The 18690-nt window shown below is 37.7% G+C and overlaps 1 protein-coding gene across 1 annotated transcript in view; it reads right to left on the reverse strand.

Annotated features, from left to right (window-relative positions):
- Positions 1 to 18690, reverse strand: part of LOC134586126 (cytochrome P450 2K1-like) — a 205994-nt gene that overhangs the window by 46735 nt on the left and 140569 nt on the right. The window contains exons 8-9 of the mRNA XM_063441636.1: positions 12026 to 12186; positions 11225 to 11401 (exon numbers count right to left, since the gene is read on the reverse strand). Of these exons, the coding sequence (XP_063297706.1) occupies positions 11225 to 11401; positions 12026 to 12186 (338 nt within the window). The remainder of the gene's footprint in view (positions 1 to 11224; positions 11402 to 12025; positions 12187 to 18690) is intronic.

Below are 18690 nucleotides of genomic sequence, written 5' to 3' on the forward strand. Positions count from 1 at the left end.
GATGACTGTACACCACCTGATAATTTAATGCCAAATATTCCCCCTTTCACAGCAAATATTACGCCCTTGTTCGTAATTAGATATGATGAGATTCTTAAATTTAAAAATAAATGTGGCCATTGTGGGGTAAAATGAAATCATGAGCTGCTGAAATGCTCTAAAATGAGAGAAAGGCCTATATAAAATGTGCACCTTTTCAAATTCACATGCACACTTGAATGTTTAATTGACAACATTGTGGCTTAGTGTGCAGAAGTTTAACTGGAAACCTGCTAAAATGCTTCAAAATGGCACACTGACCCAATATCAACATTCATAGTTTGAAAAAACTGAAATGACTAGATCTCAAATTTGCCTCTTCAGCATCCACATATTATTATTTATAGTTATAAAGCGCCAACAAATTCCGTAGCACTGTACAATGGGTGGACTAATAGACACGTAATTGTAACCAGACAAGTTGGACGCACAGGAAAAAAGTGGTTGAGGGTCCTACTCAATGAGCTTACATACTAGAAGAGGTGGGGTATAGTGACAAAAAAAGTAAGGGTGAGGGTAAAAAAGTAGTAGTTTGCTAGAAAAGTATACACTGAGGGCATAGTGTTTTGTTTTGTTTTTTGGTTGACAGTTGCAGGAGAGGAATCAGGGTGCAGTGAGGAAAAGCTGTTAACAGTTTAATTGAAGAAGTGAGTTTTCAATGATTTTTTGAAGCAAGGGAGACTGGGTGAAAGTCTTAATGAAAAAAGGAAGGGAGCTCCACAGGAATGGTGCAGTGCTAAAGAAGTCTTGAAGGTCAGCATCAGAGGTGGGAATATGAACCTAATCCGTGTGCATATTTAGATAAATGGGGACTTTTAGTTCCACTCCAATGGCCATTAGATGTAAGCCCACCTATAGTAAAAACCAAAGAAAAAAAAAGTTACCTGCGCTCTCTCCTTAATCCCTATGTATATTTAGACAAATGGAGGTCATTTAGTTACTCCAATGGCAATTGGAGGGAATGCCCGCCCGCCAACGTCAAGGCAGACCCCCCTAAGTGGGTCCTAAAAACTGACCCTTCACCTTGCTTCCTTGAGCTTCCGGCAAAGATATCTCTAATGAGACAGAGAGGGGTATTTTTTATATACACCCCTATACTTATTAACCCTTAATAGGGAACACATGGGTGGCAGCATTGTAACAAAGCTGTGTGATACAAAAAGTGAATACAAATACAAAAATATAAGTCCTGCGCTCACTCCCATCACTCCTGGCAAAAAAAATCTCTAATGAGACAGAGAGGAGTATTTTTTTTAAACCCTTACATAATTATTAACCCATAATACATGAAATGGGCAGCAGCACTGTAACATGGCTGTATGATACAAATACAGAAATCAGATTCTCACTACTCCTGGGCAGCAGCAATGACATAGAAACATAGAAACATTGAATGTGTCGGCAGATAAGAACCATTCGGCCCACCTAGTCTGCCTAATTTTATAAAATGCTTTTGTTAATCCCTGGCCTTTTCGTATAGCTAGGATAGCCTTATGTCTATCCCACACATGTTTAAACTCCTTCACTGTTTTACCTCTACCACCTTAGCTGGAAGGCTGTTCCATGCATCCACTACCCTCTCAGTAAAGTAATACTTCTGGATATTATTTTTAAACCATTTCCCCTCTAATTTAAGACTATGTCCTCTTGTTGTGCTAGTTTTTCTTCTTTCAAATATAGTCTTCTCCTTTACTGTGTTGATTCCCTTTATGTATTTAAATGTTTCTATCATATCCCCTCTGTCTCGTCTTTCCTCCAAGCTATACATGTTAAGATCCTTTAACCTTTCCTTGTAAGTTTTATCCTGTAATCCATGAACCAGTTTAGTAGCCCTTCTCTGAACTTTCTCCAAAGTATCAATATCCTTCTGGAGATACGGTCTCCAGTACTGTGTACAATACTCCAAGCAGGCCCGGACTGGCCATCGGGCACACCGGGCAAATGCCCGGTGGGCCGCGATGGCCGTGGGGCCGATGCCGGCAGGGGAGATCACAGGATCTTCCCGGCCAGCCGCTGCAGGAGGGAGGAGAGAACACCGGCGGAGCTCTATCCAGCAGCTCCGCTGGGTCCTCTCGCGGGATTCTCGTGAGAGTGAACTCTAGCCCACTGGACCACCAGGGATCAGGCAGAACGGCCCTCCTCATGGTAGCACGACTCCCCACCCCCCTCCCAAGCTAAAGGTAAGAAGGGAGGGGGGGATATAACTTTTTTTTTTTAATTATTAATAAAAAAAAATATTTAAATTTAAATTAAAAAATCACACTAACAGCCCCCCTCACACACACATCACCCGCAGACACACACAGCACCCCCAGACACACACAGCACCCAGACACACAGAGCACCCAGAAACACAGAGCACCCCAGACACACACAGCGCACCCCAGACACACACAGCGCACCCAGACACACACAGCGCACCCAGACACACACATCACCCCCAGACACACACAGCACCCCCAGACACACACAGCACCCCCAGACACACACAGCACCCCCAGACACACAGCACCCCCAGACACACACAGCACCCAGACACACACAGCACCCAGACACACACAGCACCCACAGACACACACAGCACCCCCAGACACACACAGCATCCCCAGACACACACAGCACCCTCAGACACAGACGGAACCCAGACAAACAGAGCACCCAGACACACACAGCACCCAGACACACACAGCACCCCCAGATACACACAGCACCCAGACACACACAGCACCCAAACACACACAGCGCACCCAAATACACACAGCGCACCCAGACACACACAGGGCACCCAGACACACAGATCACCTTCAGACACACAGCACACATCACCTTCAGACACACACAGCACCCTCACTCACACACAGCACCCTCAGACAGACAGCACCCTCAGACAGACAGCACCCTCGCTCACACACACACACACATATATATATATGAATATATATATATATATATATATATACATATATTATTATTATTACCCTCAGTGAGTTAACATACAAAGAAAATTAGAAACCTAGAATGTGATGGCAGATAAAAACACCCTCACACGCCCGTGGTATATTAGATATCCCCGGTCTCGGGGGCGCGGCGATGACGTAGACGCAGGCACGCCACGCACGGGCGCTCGATGGGGCGGAGCTACGTGGGTCGCAAGTGGATGAGAGTGGCGGGAAACTAGGAGAGGACTAATGCGGTAAAATAATCAGCAACGCCAACGCCGAGCAGGGAGCCGTGAGAGGGTGCCAGTTGACTCGGGGAAAAAGCACGGAGAAATTATACAGAGGAAAGGGGGAAGACAAGCGTAAAAAGGAGACACCACTCCAGCAGATAAGTGCATTTATACATTTTAGATGTGATTCAATATAGAGTGTATCGAAGGAGCAATAATAGCACTGAATAACATTTGGAACAGCACAATATAAAGCCACAAAGTGGAAGGCAATAGCCAAACAGAGCTAATATTTTAATCAGGAGTGGATTGTCCCCAATGCCCGTATAACCTATATATAGACACCATCCACTATTTTCCTCCTCCATTATAAGTTAACAAGTTTTGTTTTTTCTTTGCTGGTACTGTTTCCTTCCTATTCTACTTGCTATATAGTTAAAGACCAGATTTACATAACAGCATCCTATTGCAGAGATGACTTCCAAAATACAGGAGAGAGCCACCTTAAAAAGGGACAAGAAAAACCCTAAAACAGGAAGGGAAGTAATCAACTTTTTCTCACCAGAAAGTAAAAAAAAAAGCAGAAGAGGATGTTTTAACAACTTCAAGATTAGATCAGACACTAAACAGCTCAGAAAACTATGCGAGTAATCAAATCTCGGCAGAGTTTTTGGAGCGATGCCTACATTCTCAATCAGAGGTATTAATGAAGCAAATAAATGAGAACTCAGAGGAGATTCTAAATCAAGTGCAGCTCCTAACGGAAAAAATAACTGCGGTTGAAGAAAAAATAAATCATTTGGAATTCCAAGAGAAATTAATGAAAGATCAACATATCCATATGGAAAAAAAAATCAAAGATTTGGAGACAAAAATAGGTGATCTGGAAGATCGCTCTAGATGAAATAATTTGCGACTAAGAAATATTCCAGAAAGAATCACCCAGGATAAGATTCCAGAATTTCTGGATAAGTTATGGAAAGCTTGGGGGATAGAGAAAGACAAATTCAAAAATTCCCTAGAAAGATACCACAGACTGTACAGAGCTAAAAATATTCCAGAAACAAAACCAAGAGATATAATTTGCTGTTTCCAATCATTCCAATTCAAAGAGGAAATTTTGAAAACAAGCAAAGTTAGGAAACCATCAGATGATGAATTTAAGGATATAATCGTATTTTCAGATATATCCTATTTCACCAGAATGCAAAGGAAAGCATTCTCTTCTGTCACAGAAATTCTGAGAGCCAAGAAGATCAAATATACATGGGGGTTCCCTATGTAGCAGGGGGAGCACAGCTTCTTTTAGCAGCTGGCTCACACACAGATGACGACATGTCACTAGATGTGCTGCTAAACTGACCTGGGTCAAAATCGGACGCAGTGTCAGTGGCGTCAGAGTCTGACGCCAAGAAGGCATATGCCTCCTCCAAGCTGTACATGCGCTGCATGTTTCACACTAACAGACTAAACTAACAAAATACTAAACACAATTTTTTTTTATATATTTTTTTATATATATATATTTTATTTTTATTTTTTTTTTAACACTAAAACAGACTAAAACAGACTAAAACAGTAATCCCTAAACTAACTCCTGTTACAAAAATCTAATGGAGATTTGGGGGAAGGAAACTGACTGACTACGACAGACTACGACAGACTACGACAGACTACGACAGACTACGACAGACTACGACAGTCTAAGACAGTCTAAGACAGTCTAAGACAATCTAAGACACAGATCTTTAAAATAAAGTTAACCCTTAAGGGCAAAAAAAAAATACAGACAGTACCAATGCACTGTCTGTAACAGATCTGGCAGGGAAGGGGTTAAAAAGGGATTTTTTTTCACTACAGATACTTTTGACAACTCTGGAACAACTGCTGCAACAATATATCACGATCTCTGTCTCTCTCGCCTCACAAAACGCTACAGAGGGGAGAGAGGCAGAGATCAGTGTCAAAGTGAGTGTTTGTAACACCCACTTTGACACCAGCCAATTGGGAGCGATCGCGGATCGCTCACATGCCGCAATTGGCTGTTACTATCTGCCTGGGATGTCAGGCAGATAGTAACAACGTGATTTCGGCGGAAGTTTTCGCCGATCGCTCCTGCCACCCGTTTTCCGTTAGGACGGTTCAGGACCGTCCTCGGTCGGCAATGCAAAAATGCCGAGGACGGTCCTGAACCGTCCTGCGTCCTGAAGGGGTTAAGATTAGAGACCACAGCAAAAAAGTTAGTATGACTGTGTGTGATTGGATATTGAGTATGGAAGGCTTAGCGCTACGGGTTTATAGAATTTTTCTGAGGAAAGGTCAAGTGCGAGAGAAACAGGATAGAATATGGTAAAATTCGCCACAATTAATATACAGGGCTTAAATATTCCACATAAGAGATTAGCTTTCAGAGATTATTTAATAACAGAGAAAATCCAAGTATTTTTGATACAAGAGACGCATTGGATCTCAGGCGAAAGTATAAGATGGTTCGGTAATAATTTCCCTCTAATAGTGACTTCCTCTAAGAAAGAAGAAAAAAAAAGCTGGTGTGGCTATAGGTTTTTCCAAATCACTTCAAGTAGAAATTAAACATAAGGATATTGATATAGAGGGTAGATTTATAATATTGATTTGCGAAATTAATGGGGAATTGTATACAGTGGTGAATGTATATTTACCGAATGTAAATCCGATGAGACTGTTCTCCTATATATTAGAAAGAGTCGAAAGACTAGCTATGGGAAGTGTGGTAATAGGGGGAGATTTTAATTGTGTTTTGGACATAGAACTGGATAAAACTAACAATAACAAGATTTTTGTGGATAAAAATAGTTTGAGAAATACTAGTACCTTCCAAAATATAATCAAGAAAAATAATCTTTATGACATCTGGAGAGTTAAGAACCCATTAGTAAAAGATTATACATTTTATTCTTGGCCACATAACTCACATTCAAGAATCGACTTTTTCCTAGGAGACCCTAAAATATAGATAAAGTAAAATATATACAGATAAATATAATGATTTGGTCGGATCATAATATTGTTATAATGGATATAAAGGATGGGAAACACCTCTACCCTAGAACCACTTGGAAATTAGACGACTCAATATTATATAATATCGAAAACCTGAATATATTAAAAACATGGTCACAATATTTTTGGGAGGAAAACAAGTCAGAGGACACTTCAGAATTAAATACCTGGTGTACATATAAAGCCGCTATTAGAGGACAATGCATAAACATTAAAAGTAGAGTTAGAAAAAAAAAAGGATTGGGTCTAGCAGAATTATATATCCAATTGTATAAAGTCTCCAGAGAATATAAATTAAATCCAAATAAAGAAGGGCAATTAAAGATAGCCAATCTCAAACAAATTATCAAGAAAAAATATCAGTAACCATAGAAAAGAAAATGATTAAATTAAAAATTAGATACTATTACAGACAAAATAAAGCAGATACAATTTTATCAAATCAACTGAAAAAGAGACAGGCAGATAATCGTATAGATAAAATTGTCCATGAAGGTAATACTTATAGAGCCCCAAATGAAATTGGAGAGATCTTTAATCAATACTACAGATCACTCTATAATCTGCCAGATAGATCTTCGGATGAATCCATAGATATTTATATAAAAGATAGTGTACTACCAAAAATATCTACAGACCAACTAGATCTAATAAATAAGGACATCTCCAAAGAAGAAGTCATAGATGCAATAAATAATTTAGTTAACTATAAAACTCCAGGACCTGACGGTTTTAGTAATAGATTTTACAAATTAATGAAAGACATAAACGTTGAGCCGTTAACAAGATCCTTTAATGAGGCTGTACAAAAAGGAGCATTCCCACAAGAAATGCTAAGAGCCAATATCTTACCAATTTTGAAACCAGGCAAAATAGCAACAGATGTCAAAAGTTACAGACCGATTTCACTGATAAATGTGGATTTCAAGATCTTTGCTACAATTATTGCAAAAAGACTTAAAATTATTTTGCCTGGAATTATTAACTTAGACCAGGTTGGATTTGTTCCTGGTAGAAACTCAGGAAATAATATTAGAAGGCTATTGGATTCAATAGATCTGTCTGACAAGACATGTAATCCCCTCCTGATCCTGTCATTGGACGCAGAAAAAGCGTTTGACAGGGTCAGTTGGGGATTCATGTTTAAATCTCTGGAGGCTTTTAATATTAAAGGATGGGTATCTGATGCGATTGGTTCTCTGTATAAGAAGCCAATGGCAAGGTCCGTAGGCCAAAATATCTGCTCAAACTGGTTTAGTTTGGTAAATGGTACAAGGCAAGGGTGTCCCCTGTCGCCAATTCTGTACGTTATAACGGTAGAAATCTTTGCCTCAAAAATTAGACAAAACACATTAATCAAGGGTTTACCAATTTCAAAAGGGGACCTAAAGATTTCTTTGTATGCGGACGATACTTTGCTATATGTTGCCGACCCAGAAAAATCCCTCTCACATGTGATAACAGAAATAGAACAATACAGTAAGACATCTAATTATAAACTGAACCTCTTTAAATCTACTGCAATGTATAGGAATATATCTTCAGATAAGATAATTAAACTACAAAATAAATATAATTTTGCTCAACCATAAGAATTTATCTACTTGGGGATAAGAATAAACAAAAAATTAGAAAGAATTATGCAATCTAATTTTATACATCTCCTGAAAAACACAAATAAAGACTTAAAAGAATGGTGCCAGACAGAGATATCATGGTGGGGCAGAGTTACCACTCTGAGATATTATGTGCTCCCTAAGTGGACCTACTTATTCAGGATGTTGCCATGCCCTGGATAAAAATGATTAAATCTTCTTTTGCCAATTTTGTGTGGAGGGGAAAAAAATCCAGAATCAAATTAAATACTATGAGTTGTAAGATAGACAGAGGGGGTTTAGGCTTCCCAGATATTGAAAGATTCTATGAAGCCGGTATAATCTATCATATCACAATGCTACAAAGGGAGATTTATTTAAAAGAGGCTTGGGGGAGGATAGAAGCAGATTTATGCCAATCCAAAAATTTATCTAACATTATATGGAATAACAAAATATATGATTACTCATTATCATTTGTGCTGAATCAAATAATTCCTATATGGGAAAAAAGAAAAAAAGAAAATAGATACTAAGAACAAGGTATGGGGTTTTCAAAATATAGAAAGTCTTGAAAAAGACATAACAAATATCTCACTAAAAGTATGGAGAGATGTAAATATCAGGAAGGTTGAAGACTTAATGTTGAATGGTGAGTTAAAGACTTTTGAGCTATTAACAAGTACATTTCTCCTCCCGAATAGAGAGGTCTTCTCTTATTTAAGAGTTAGGAATTATTTGAAACATAACATTTTTATAAATAGTTGGGAATTATATAATATGTTAAAAGTGATATTCACCAAAAAAGACTCAAAAAACCTTTTTGCTAAATGTACAAAACTATGCGATATAATAAAAACAGAGAACCGCCCAATGGCAATAAAAAGCTGGGAAAAAATTCTGAAATGCTCTATAGACTTGGAAGAATGGTTCGCTGCCATATCTAAAACAAACAAATATGTACATAGTCTTTCCTTGATAGAAACTCACTTTAAAGTGATTAATAACTGGTATCTGGTTCCCTCAAAAATATCGAAAATGTTGGCCCTTTTGTCCTCTGGTATCTCACTTGTGGAGACACCAGAGACAATTTAAAAGCAAACACAGCGCAAGCATGTTATTAAATTTGCTTGTGCTGCGCAGAACAAATACAGGGCCTTTTTTCTAATGCCAGAGCTCTTCAGCGGTGCTCTGTGCATTGAACCAACTTGCTCACTTTGAGAGGGGGCGTGCTTGTCATTAGTGATGACAAAACACACCCTCTCTGTCCCAGCCCCCTTCTTAGGGGGCCGCTCTGATTGAAATATGCCCGGGCCTAATTTTTTTCCCAGTCCAGGCCCTGACTCCAAGTGAGGTCTCACCATTGTTCTGTACAATGGCATGAGCACTTCCCTCTTTCTACTACTAATACCTATGCAACCAAGCATTCTGCTAGCATTTCCTACTGCTCTATTACACTATCAGTCTACATTTTAAGTTATCTGAAATTATTCCCCTAAATTCCTTTCCTCAGATGTTGAGATTAGGACTCTATCACATATTCTATACTCTGCCCTTGGGTTTTTATTTCCAATATGAATTATCTTGCACTTATCCACATTAAATGTCAGTTGCCACAGCTCTGACCTTTTTCTAGTTTACCTAAATCATTTGCCATTTGACGTATCCCTCTTTGAACATTAACCCTGTTCTATATTGTTGTATCATCAGTAAAAATACATACCTTACCATCAAGACCTTCTGCAATACTAATAAAAATATTAACGAGAATGGGTCCAAGTACAGATCCCTGAGGTATCCCGCTGGTAACAAGACCTTCCTTTGAATATACTCCATTGACTACAACCCTCTGTTGCCTGTCACTCAGACACTGCCTTAACACATTTAACAATATTGGAATCCAAACTCAGAGATTGCAGTCTATTGATAAGCCTTCTGTGTGTGACAGTGTCAAAAGCCTTACTGAAATTTAGGTAAGCAATGTCTACTGCACCACCCTGATCTTTTATTTTAGTTAACGAATCAAACAAATCAATAAGATTAGTTTGACATGACCTCCCTGAAGTAAACCCATGTTGTCTCTGATCATGAAATCCATGTGATTTTAGACGTTCAACAATCCTATCCTTTAACATGGCTTCCATTACCTTCCCCACTACTGAAGTAAGGCTTACTGGCCTATATTTGCCAGACTCCTCCCTACTCCCTTTCTTGTGAATGGGCACACCATACGCTAATTTCCAATATTATAGGACTACTCCTGTTAACAATGATTGGTTAAATAAATCCATTAATGTGTTTTACTAGTACACCACTAAGTTATTTTAATAACCGTGGGTGTATTCCATCAGGCCCCATATATTTTATTGGTATGACAATAGTACATATACGCCCAAATACATACAATAAAAACCAAAGAGCACAGGGGACTAGACAGGACATAAAACTGGCAAAGCTACACATAGGAGTATTGCTGTACTCAGAAGACATAGCTGAATATGTATAAAGTGTTAAAGGACCACTCTAGGCACCCAGACCACTTCAGCTTAATGAAGTGGTCTGGGTGCCAGGTCCAGCTAGGGTTAACTAATTGTTTTATAAACATAGCAGTTTCAGAGAAACTGCTATGTTTATCAATTAGTTAAGCCTTCCCCCTAATTCTCTAGTGGCTGTCTCACTGACAGCCGCTAGAGGCGCTTGCGTGATTCTCACTGTGAAAATCACAGTGAGAGCACGCAAGCGTCCATAGGAAAGCATTATGAATGCTTTCCTATGTGACCGGCTGAATGCGCGCGCAGCTCTTGCTGCGCGTGCGCATTCAGCCGACGGGGAGGAACGGAGGCGGAGAGGAGGAGGAGAGCTCCCCGCCCAGCGCTGGAAAAAGGTAAGTTTTACCCCTTTTCCCCTTTCCAGAGCCGGGCGGGAGGGGATCCCTGAGGGTGGGGGCACCCTCAGGGCACTCTAGTGCCAGGAAAATGAGTATGCTTTCCTGGCACTAGAGTGGTCCTTTAATATGTGTGCTACAGTAGTCTAAGTGTTACACAGCTATAACACACATTAGGATTACAAAATATGCAGCAAAATATCCTCAATGTGTCAGAAAGGCAGAAAATGCTTCTTACCACTACGTTTGGCAAAAATTTGCACAAAAAAATGTTATGGGGTATGCATACATTTCTTTAAAGGGACCCTTAAAGCACTTTAGCTTGCTGAATACCATATACCATAAACCATGCAAGCAATATGTACTGCTGTAACAAATGGGAAATTATATACAATGAAAATGTTGTAAATTGATCATTTTAACTGTAGGGGTTTTATTTATGATGTATTTTAGCTTGTATGCATCAAGGTTGCATAAGGTTGTTTGCTTGAATACCTCTTGTTGCTTGACAAGAAATGCATCAATAAGGCTTCTTTGGTCATTTGTATCTAATCGATCCCTTTGAAATCTGAATGCCTCTCTGATGAAGTTCTCCAGCTCAGCAACATTTTTAAAGATGGCTTTATGGCTTCCAGGAAACCAGCGCAATAAAGATGGGAATGCGTTGTACAACTTGAGGAAATAAACGAGATGTAAAATTATTATAAAATGTGTATTGTATTCTAGTTATGTATAGCTAAAATACATTTTATTATATATGCATCTCTGACATCTTCAAATGTTCATTGCTTACTGGTTGAAATTGCTTACTTTTTTTTACAAATTAAACTTTTTTTTGAGGATCCTGGAATCTGGTTCACACAATGGTCAGATGGTGACTTATTATTTTACATGATTTGAGGACCAGTGAGCAGAGGTTACAAGGGGTACCCAGTGATTGCCGTGGCCCCTAAGTCACAAGGTTCATGAACTGTTTAACTTGTCTAATCAACATACACAGCTTCAAACTAGATCCTATATTCACTGAATTCTGTTTTTGAGGAAAGTACATACATTTTACTGGTACATAGTGATAGACATATTCCCACCAATTAGAAACAAAACATGTAATCTTCATACCCTCCTTTTTCTGTATGTGGCAATATGTTCCTGCAATCCAAAATTATAGATGGGTCATCCCATATCTACTGCAAGGCTGCAATTAGGTGAGCTGTATTTAACTTATTTATAGTTGACACCTCTTTGACGAGCATAAAAAACAAAATAAAACATTGACAATGTACGTATTTAGATTACCAATGACATCCAGCTTCCCAGGTGTCTTTTTTTTTCATCCATTAAGTGCAAGAGTCTCAAAAATGTTGGATCCTCATATTCAAAACGCTTATTGAGAAGTATAGACACAATTATATTGGTTGCAGCTGCAGTTATTATCGACTTATTATCAAAAGACTTTCCTGGAAAGAGAGACAGAAAATACAAAATATGTTTAGCACCAAGTGGCAAATATATTTGGCCAAAAAAATATAATGAATAAGAGCAGTTTTTTGAACAGTAGATGTTAAATGTTCGGTTTAGATGTAACACCTTATGAGACAACTCTTCAATGGTAAAGTAGACATCAACAGCATTTGGCAGCAATAGTTTCCTTTCTGGAACTTTAAAAGCCAGACTCCATATCTTGTAGAAAACCAATCCTCACCCATGTCACCCAGAACTCTGTGGACTGCACACAAGCTGGCAATTAGAGGCCTTCTCATTCCAAAAGCATCTCACATAAATGTACTTCCCATGTTTAAAGGGTGAAGCTGCATACTCACTTGAGTTACTTAGATAAACAAAACAAAGCTACCCCCAGCCTGGCTCTCCAGACTCAAATCAAGGATCTTTTGGCAAGAATCAATGAGGTTGCCTTATCTAAAGTCAGCCTTATGATGAGAAAGCCCAAAGCATTAAACCATGTCTAAGGAAATAAAGCAAACAAAGCTTGGAAACAGAGACTAAAAACACACACAAGCCAAAAGCAGAGTGCCCTACCTTATCTCGGTTAAAGTAGATAAAATTATATCCCCCCCAAAAATCACCTATAATTTTGCTAAATATTATGAAATTCTATACAACTTAAACACAGATGTTACCACTCCACAGTCATCATTAGAAGACATAGAAAATTATTTGAGAGACATAGATCTCCCAGGCCTACAACTGCTCACATAGAAATATTGCAGTATCTGATCTCCCAACAGGAGATAGAAAAAATTATTTAATCACTTCCACCCAAAAAGGCGCCTGGCCCTGACTGATTCTTGAACCTGTACTATAAAAAATTTAAGACGATTTTATCGTCATATTTAGTCTCACTTTACAATGATGCAACAAAAATTGGTAAACTGCCCAAGGAGGTCCTGCAGGCACACATGAAAACACTACCATACCGGGCAAACCACCAATGCATAACCACAATTGTCGGCCAATATCCTCCTGAATATCGATGCTAAACTTTATGCCAAGATATACGCCAACAGGTTAAATTACATTCTCTTCTCCCTAATATGCGACTATCAAGTGGAATTCATAAAAGGGCAACAGGGATCAGACAACATCTCTAATGTCCTTAATATAATACATATCATTAGGAGGATGAATCTTAGAGGTCTTCTAGTCTCTTTAGATGCAGAGAAGACTTTTGATCACCTGAGCTGGATCTTCCTGCAAGCAGTCCTATGCAAATTTTGGAATGTCTCCCTTATTTTATGTCTTAGCTTTAGAGCTGATGGTTGCAGACATCCGAACATACCCCTCTAGTAAGGTGACAATGAGTCTGTTTGCAGACACTGTTTTCTTAACCCTAACTCAACAAACAATCTCTCCCCCCAATTTAATGACACAGTTCAGCACTTATTTCTCACTACTATTATAAATTTAATGAAAACAAAACTCAGGCTGTTCAAATAAACTTACCAGGAATGGTGATGGAGGGGTTTAAAGCTGAATTCCCTGTGGACTGGCCCCGCCCCTGATCCGCCTCCTTGGTGACTCATCATGATTTACCAATTTTAGCCAATCCAATGCTTTTCCATAGGAAAAGCAATGATTGCATGTATTTTTTTCCAGCACTCCACATTTGTGTTTATAAGTTAAGCACTTGTAAATCGTTTTTATCTGTAGGGTTGAGGGACAGAAGGTATTCCTTCAAGTTCTTTCACTTTGTATATTATTGAAGAGCACACAAGTGTAAATAAATATGAAAAAACTAAAAAAAACTAAAGAAATACAATATTGATTAGGTAAAGTAGAACATGACACAATCTAGATTAAGAAAAGAACAAAACAGATAATGTAAAACAATACAATAAAGGAGTAACATACCCTCCGAATACGAGACAACATTTCCCGAGGATAAATAGTGTAACTACACCAATAAATGGTGGTAAAAGAGTGAGCATTCACCCTAGAGAAGATTTACCTAAAATAAATGATTCCCAAGCTATGAAACACAGAGTCAAATAGCTGTGAGAAATGATCAGGAGGTCAAGGTAAGATCTAAGGAAATTTGAAAACATCACATTAAAGTGCACAGTAAGAAATATTTAGGACAAGAACTCCTACAGAGAAATAGGTGTGAAGCTTTATCAAGACTCAAAATCAAAGAAAAGGTACAATGTCTTAGACCAATTCAAGTCCCCAGCAAAGAGGTGGAGAACCACAGAAGGAGGCAAACTACGGGAGGAGTTATGGTACAGAGGAGATAAAAGAGACCGGCAGTCTCATTAGAGAATTCTGAGAAAGAAAAGAGTATTTTTTAACCTGACAAATAAAACTCTAATGCAATCACAAATAAAATTATTGCAAAACATAAAACCCACTGAGAAGGGCAGAGGAATTGTTTTACTTAACACAGAGGACTACATTAATGAATCAATGAGGTTACTACATGATTATAATACCGCGAAGATCCAACTGTAGACATTAAAGAGAGATCTCTCATCTCTTTGGGTGTGGATCATGCATTGCATATATAAGCACCAATTACCAAAAAAGACACATAAAAACTTTAAAAATCTCCATCAAAAAGACAGAAAACTTTGTTATTTTTTGTATAATATATTAAATACATTACTTAATTAAATTAAATAATAAAAACCTTAATTATCTAATTGTTTGATTCTATTTTTTTTTTTTTTTTAGATATTAACAATATTGAATGGCATTCTGATATATGGTAATAATATTCAAATGTTATTCTAATAAAAATAAAAAATAACAATGCTAGTATTATTCTTTTACATTTATTTAAATGTTATCTAAATACGGTAAATTAACATTGAATATCCTAATAAATGCCATTCAAAGGTTTTTAGACAGCATTTTATCATCATGGTTTTATAAGTTAAATTGTTCCTTTATTTAACTCTTTGATTTTTAAGCTCCAATATCACTATGTCACTTTGATAGCAAAATTGTATGTCACTCTAATGGAACTCCAAGGGAAAGGGAACATGCCACGGTGTTAGAGAGTCCAAAGTTTCCAGACTTAAGCAAGAGCATGTGAAAAGTAGTTAAAAAAAATAAATATATATATATATATATATGTATATATATATATATATTTTTTTTTTTTTTTAAATCAATGGGTCTATTCCATGGGCATGGGCCTGGAGCCGCAGCTCCATCAGCCCCATCAGCCCCATCAGCCCCATCATCCCCATCATCCCCCATATTAATCCCACCCTGCTTAAGGGCATTACTCCATAGAGCTTACTCAGTATTATCTTTGTTTATTGAAGATACATTGCCTCTCTTCATTCTACATTGGAAGATAAACTGTGTTTTAACAGTTGTCTAATTAATTATATCAGGTGATTTAAAAATGATTTGCTATATGTAGTTTTACTGCTGTCATAAGATGCGAAATACTTATCTCAGCTTGATTCAACCCTTCCAGGAACATATGAAGAAAAGCCCTAATTGGTGTCGGAGCAAATTTACATTGTTGCCAATTCGAGAACAATTTCCTCGATTTGAGCCAAATTAACCTTAAATGGGATCATCACTATATATGCAACTGAACACCTCTTGACGAGCTGAATATCAAGCATTCATCAATGCTGTTTGGGTACATTTTAGCAATACTTACAGGTACTAGGTGCCACCTATTCATCAACTTCAATTGCATTTTTTTACGTTTTAAACAATTAAACACCCTATATGTTAGTTTTAAGAAATAATTCCAATATGATTGTGAAATGGAATATTGTAGATCATGTTGCCATTTTCTAATTGCCGCAGGGGTATGCTTTAACTTCAATGCCTTTACGAGCCAGTGGCACCTAGTCATATGTTTTTATAATCCTTCTGCTGGATCGTGTTACTAAAAACTGGGTGGGTGTCCCCTTGTCACTTGTATCAAGATACATATTCAGAATACCCTTTTATTCTCAAGTATTTGAAAGTTTAATTCTGGGTCAGTCTGAATTCAGTATGTTTATTAGTCAATTACTTTAATTTGTAACCTTCCAACAGGTCATATTTACAAAACAACCCCTTTTTTTTTTTTACTAAATAATGAAAGATCCAAATCTTCTGTTATATATGTAATGAATACCAATGGTAGAGAGAGCAAGATTTCTTTTCGTAAACTAAGCTCTTTTTCTAGTCATTTTCCAATTACCTGAGATCACTAACCTTCTATCCTGTTTTATTTGAAATGGTTTCCAAAAGAGCCAGGCATGTTCTTTGTTTATGTTTGCAGTATTCTGTTTAAGGTAGAACCAGTGTTGTTTTATGCTGTTCTTATTGTGTGTTATTATTCCATGTATTAACATAGCTGTGCATCTTTTACCAAGGGAATCCCTAGACCTCATTTCTCCTTTTTTTTTGTTTGCCAAGAGTTGTAATTTCAGTCTACATTTATCCTACCCCACCATGATATCTCTAAATCCTTCCATTTCTTTAATGATCTATTCATTTGTCTAATCATTTTTATTTTGTGCCAGTGCAATAGTTTTTCCTAATTTTTACTTATAATTTGAGACTCTACTATATACGTCAATAACCTTTCATCATTATGCTCGTTGTTACGCTCACAGCATTAAGGAGCCAAAGGAGTGAGGAAGCGTGGGAGAGTCGATTCAGAGATACCGCCACCAGTGGATAGAGATTTTCATAGGGGGTAAGAAGAGAAAGCACTTGAAACTCTTAATGACAGCCCAAGCTTATATCGAATTGAACACTGAATTTCCCCATTGACCTCGCTACAAACCCAGGGAAACATTCAGCAGCTCGAGGCTGTGAAACAAGAAGGCACAGGGGAAGGAAAGACAGTGTAACAAAGAGAAATTGGACACTAAGGAAATACAGGAAAAGAATAACTAAATAAGTTATATTATTTTGTTATATGTGGCTGTGAGAACTTTAGAACTTTTCTGCATCTTTTTCTCTCTGACTCTTTGAGAACAAATATTTTGGGATGCCAATGGGATATTGTTTGGATCTACTCTCTATATAGAATACAATTGAGTGATATTGTGAAAACAAGAGGGATAGAAAACCAGAAGTTACATAATTTTGGCATTAAGCGTTGATGCCCTATGACTCTGGAAAACTAATGTCAAAAGATGACCAAGCATCAAATTATCAAATCCTAAGAAGATGGGAGAAATACATTGATATACACTTATGTACAGTTTCAAGTTTGTGTTTCAGAAATAAGCCAACCAAAGGGGACAATCCTAAAATTTCAACTACGGTGACTTCAGATCTCTTCAGAGAAATCTTCAGCAATTTCTTAAGGAGTGTATGAAATCCACTTTTTTTTTCTTTTATCATACATTTAAAATCCCAAAAAGTTGTGTATCTCTATGAGAAATGTAGAATTACAAAATAAATAGTTGCTAAGAAGGGCCAAGAAACTAAACAGTTGACTAAAAAGGAAAAGAAGGAAAGGATCAAAAACTGGAGAAACACCTCTCCTTTTTTTCAACTCAGCTATCAAAATCAGAAGGAGAGAAATCAGCTCTGGAGGATCAGCTAAGTAATCACCATTGTAATGTACCTACAAATTGTATCAAATGTTTTCATTATATTAGTACGTTCTACAAATGTTATGTACCACAATGTAATTATATATGTACAATTTCAAATGATGTACTGTGTCACGATTGCTGAAACCATTGTTATGATAACAAGGATCAATAAAAATTGTCAAATAAAAAAAGTCAGGCACTGATCTCTTAGAGTGTCTTCGGTTGTGGACATAATTCCAAAGAACACATTACAGAGCTATTTATTGAGCATTTATGATCCTTTTCCAGAGACCATGCAGCCAAAGATTGTAGCTTCTGACTTAAATGCAGATGGATGATATTCATTTATTCAAATTTAATTCTCAAACAGTTAGACAATATTTCAGAGATCGTGAGATATTATGAATATTATTGTCTAGAATATTCTGTTAGACATTTGTTAGAACATAGCTGTTGATGTTTTGTGTGTGTGATATGTAGACCTACTTACTACTGTTGTCCCTCAATATATTATATCGATCCCCATTCTCAGGCCTGTAAAGGTTGGAAGACCCCCTACTCCATAGGTGGTGGTCCATACACCTGGTTAGTTTGGAGGAGTGGGATTATTAAAGGTGACTAAATGGTATGTGGCATTGAGTCAATCATCCATGTAGGAATGAGAGTGTGTATTTGATATTATATGCGACCACCTGGTCCAAGTCAGGAGACAGGGAGTTTGTGTCTGGTTCTAGGTGAAGAAGGATGTGCATGTTGAGTAGGCCTCTGTCCCTTCCTTCTGCCACCTTGATCATTGGGGGAGAGATGAAGTTGGCTCCTGATTATTAGGACAGTAGCAGTCCGAAATATATCCATCATGGGGAAATCCATCTTCTTAAAAAGTCCGACATGGTAGCTTTAGTGGACATGGTGAGTTGAGAACAAAGATAACCCCAC

The sequence above is a fragment of the Pelobates fuscus genome, chromosome 2, assembly GCF_036172605.1.
Source record: "Pelobates fuscus isolate aPelFus1 chromosome 2, aPelFus1.pri, whole genome shotgun sequence".
Taxonomy (NCBI): domain Eukaryota; kingdom Metazoa; phylum Chordata; class Amphibia; order Anura; family Pelobatidae; genus Pelobates; species Pelobates fuscus.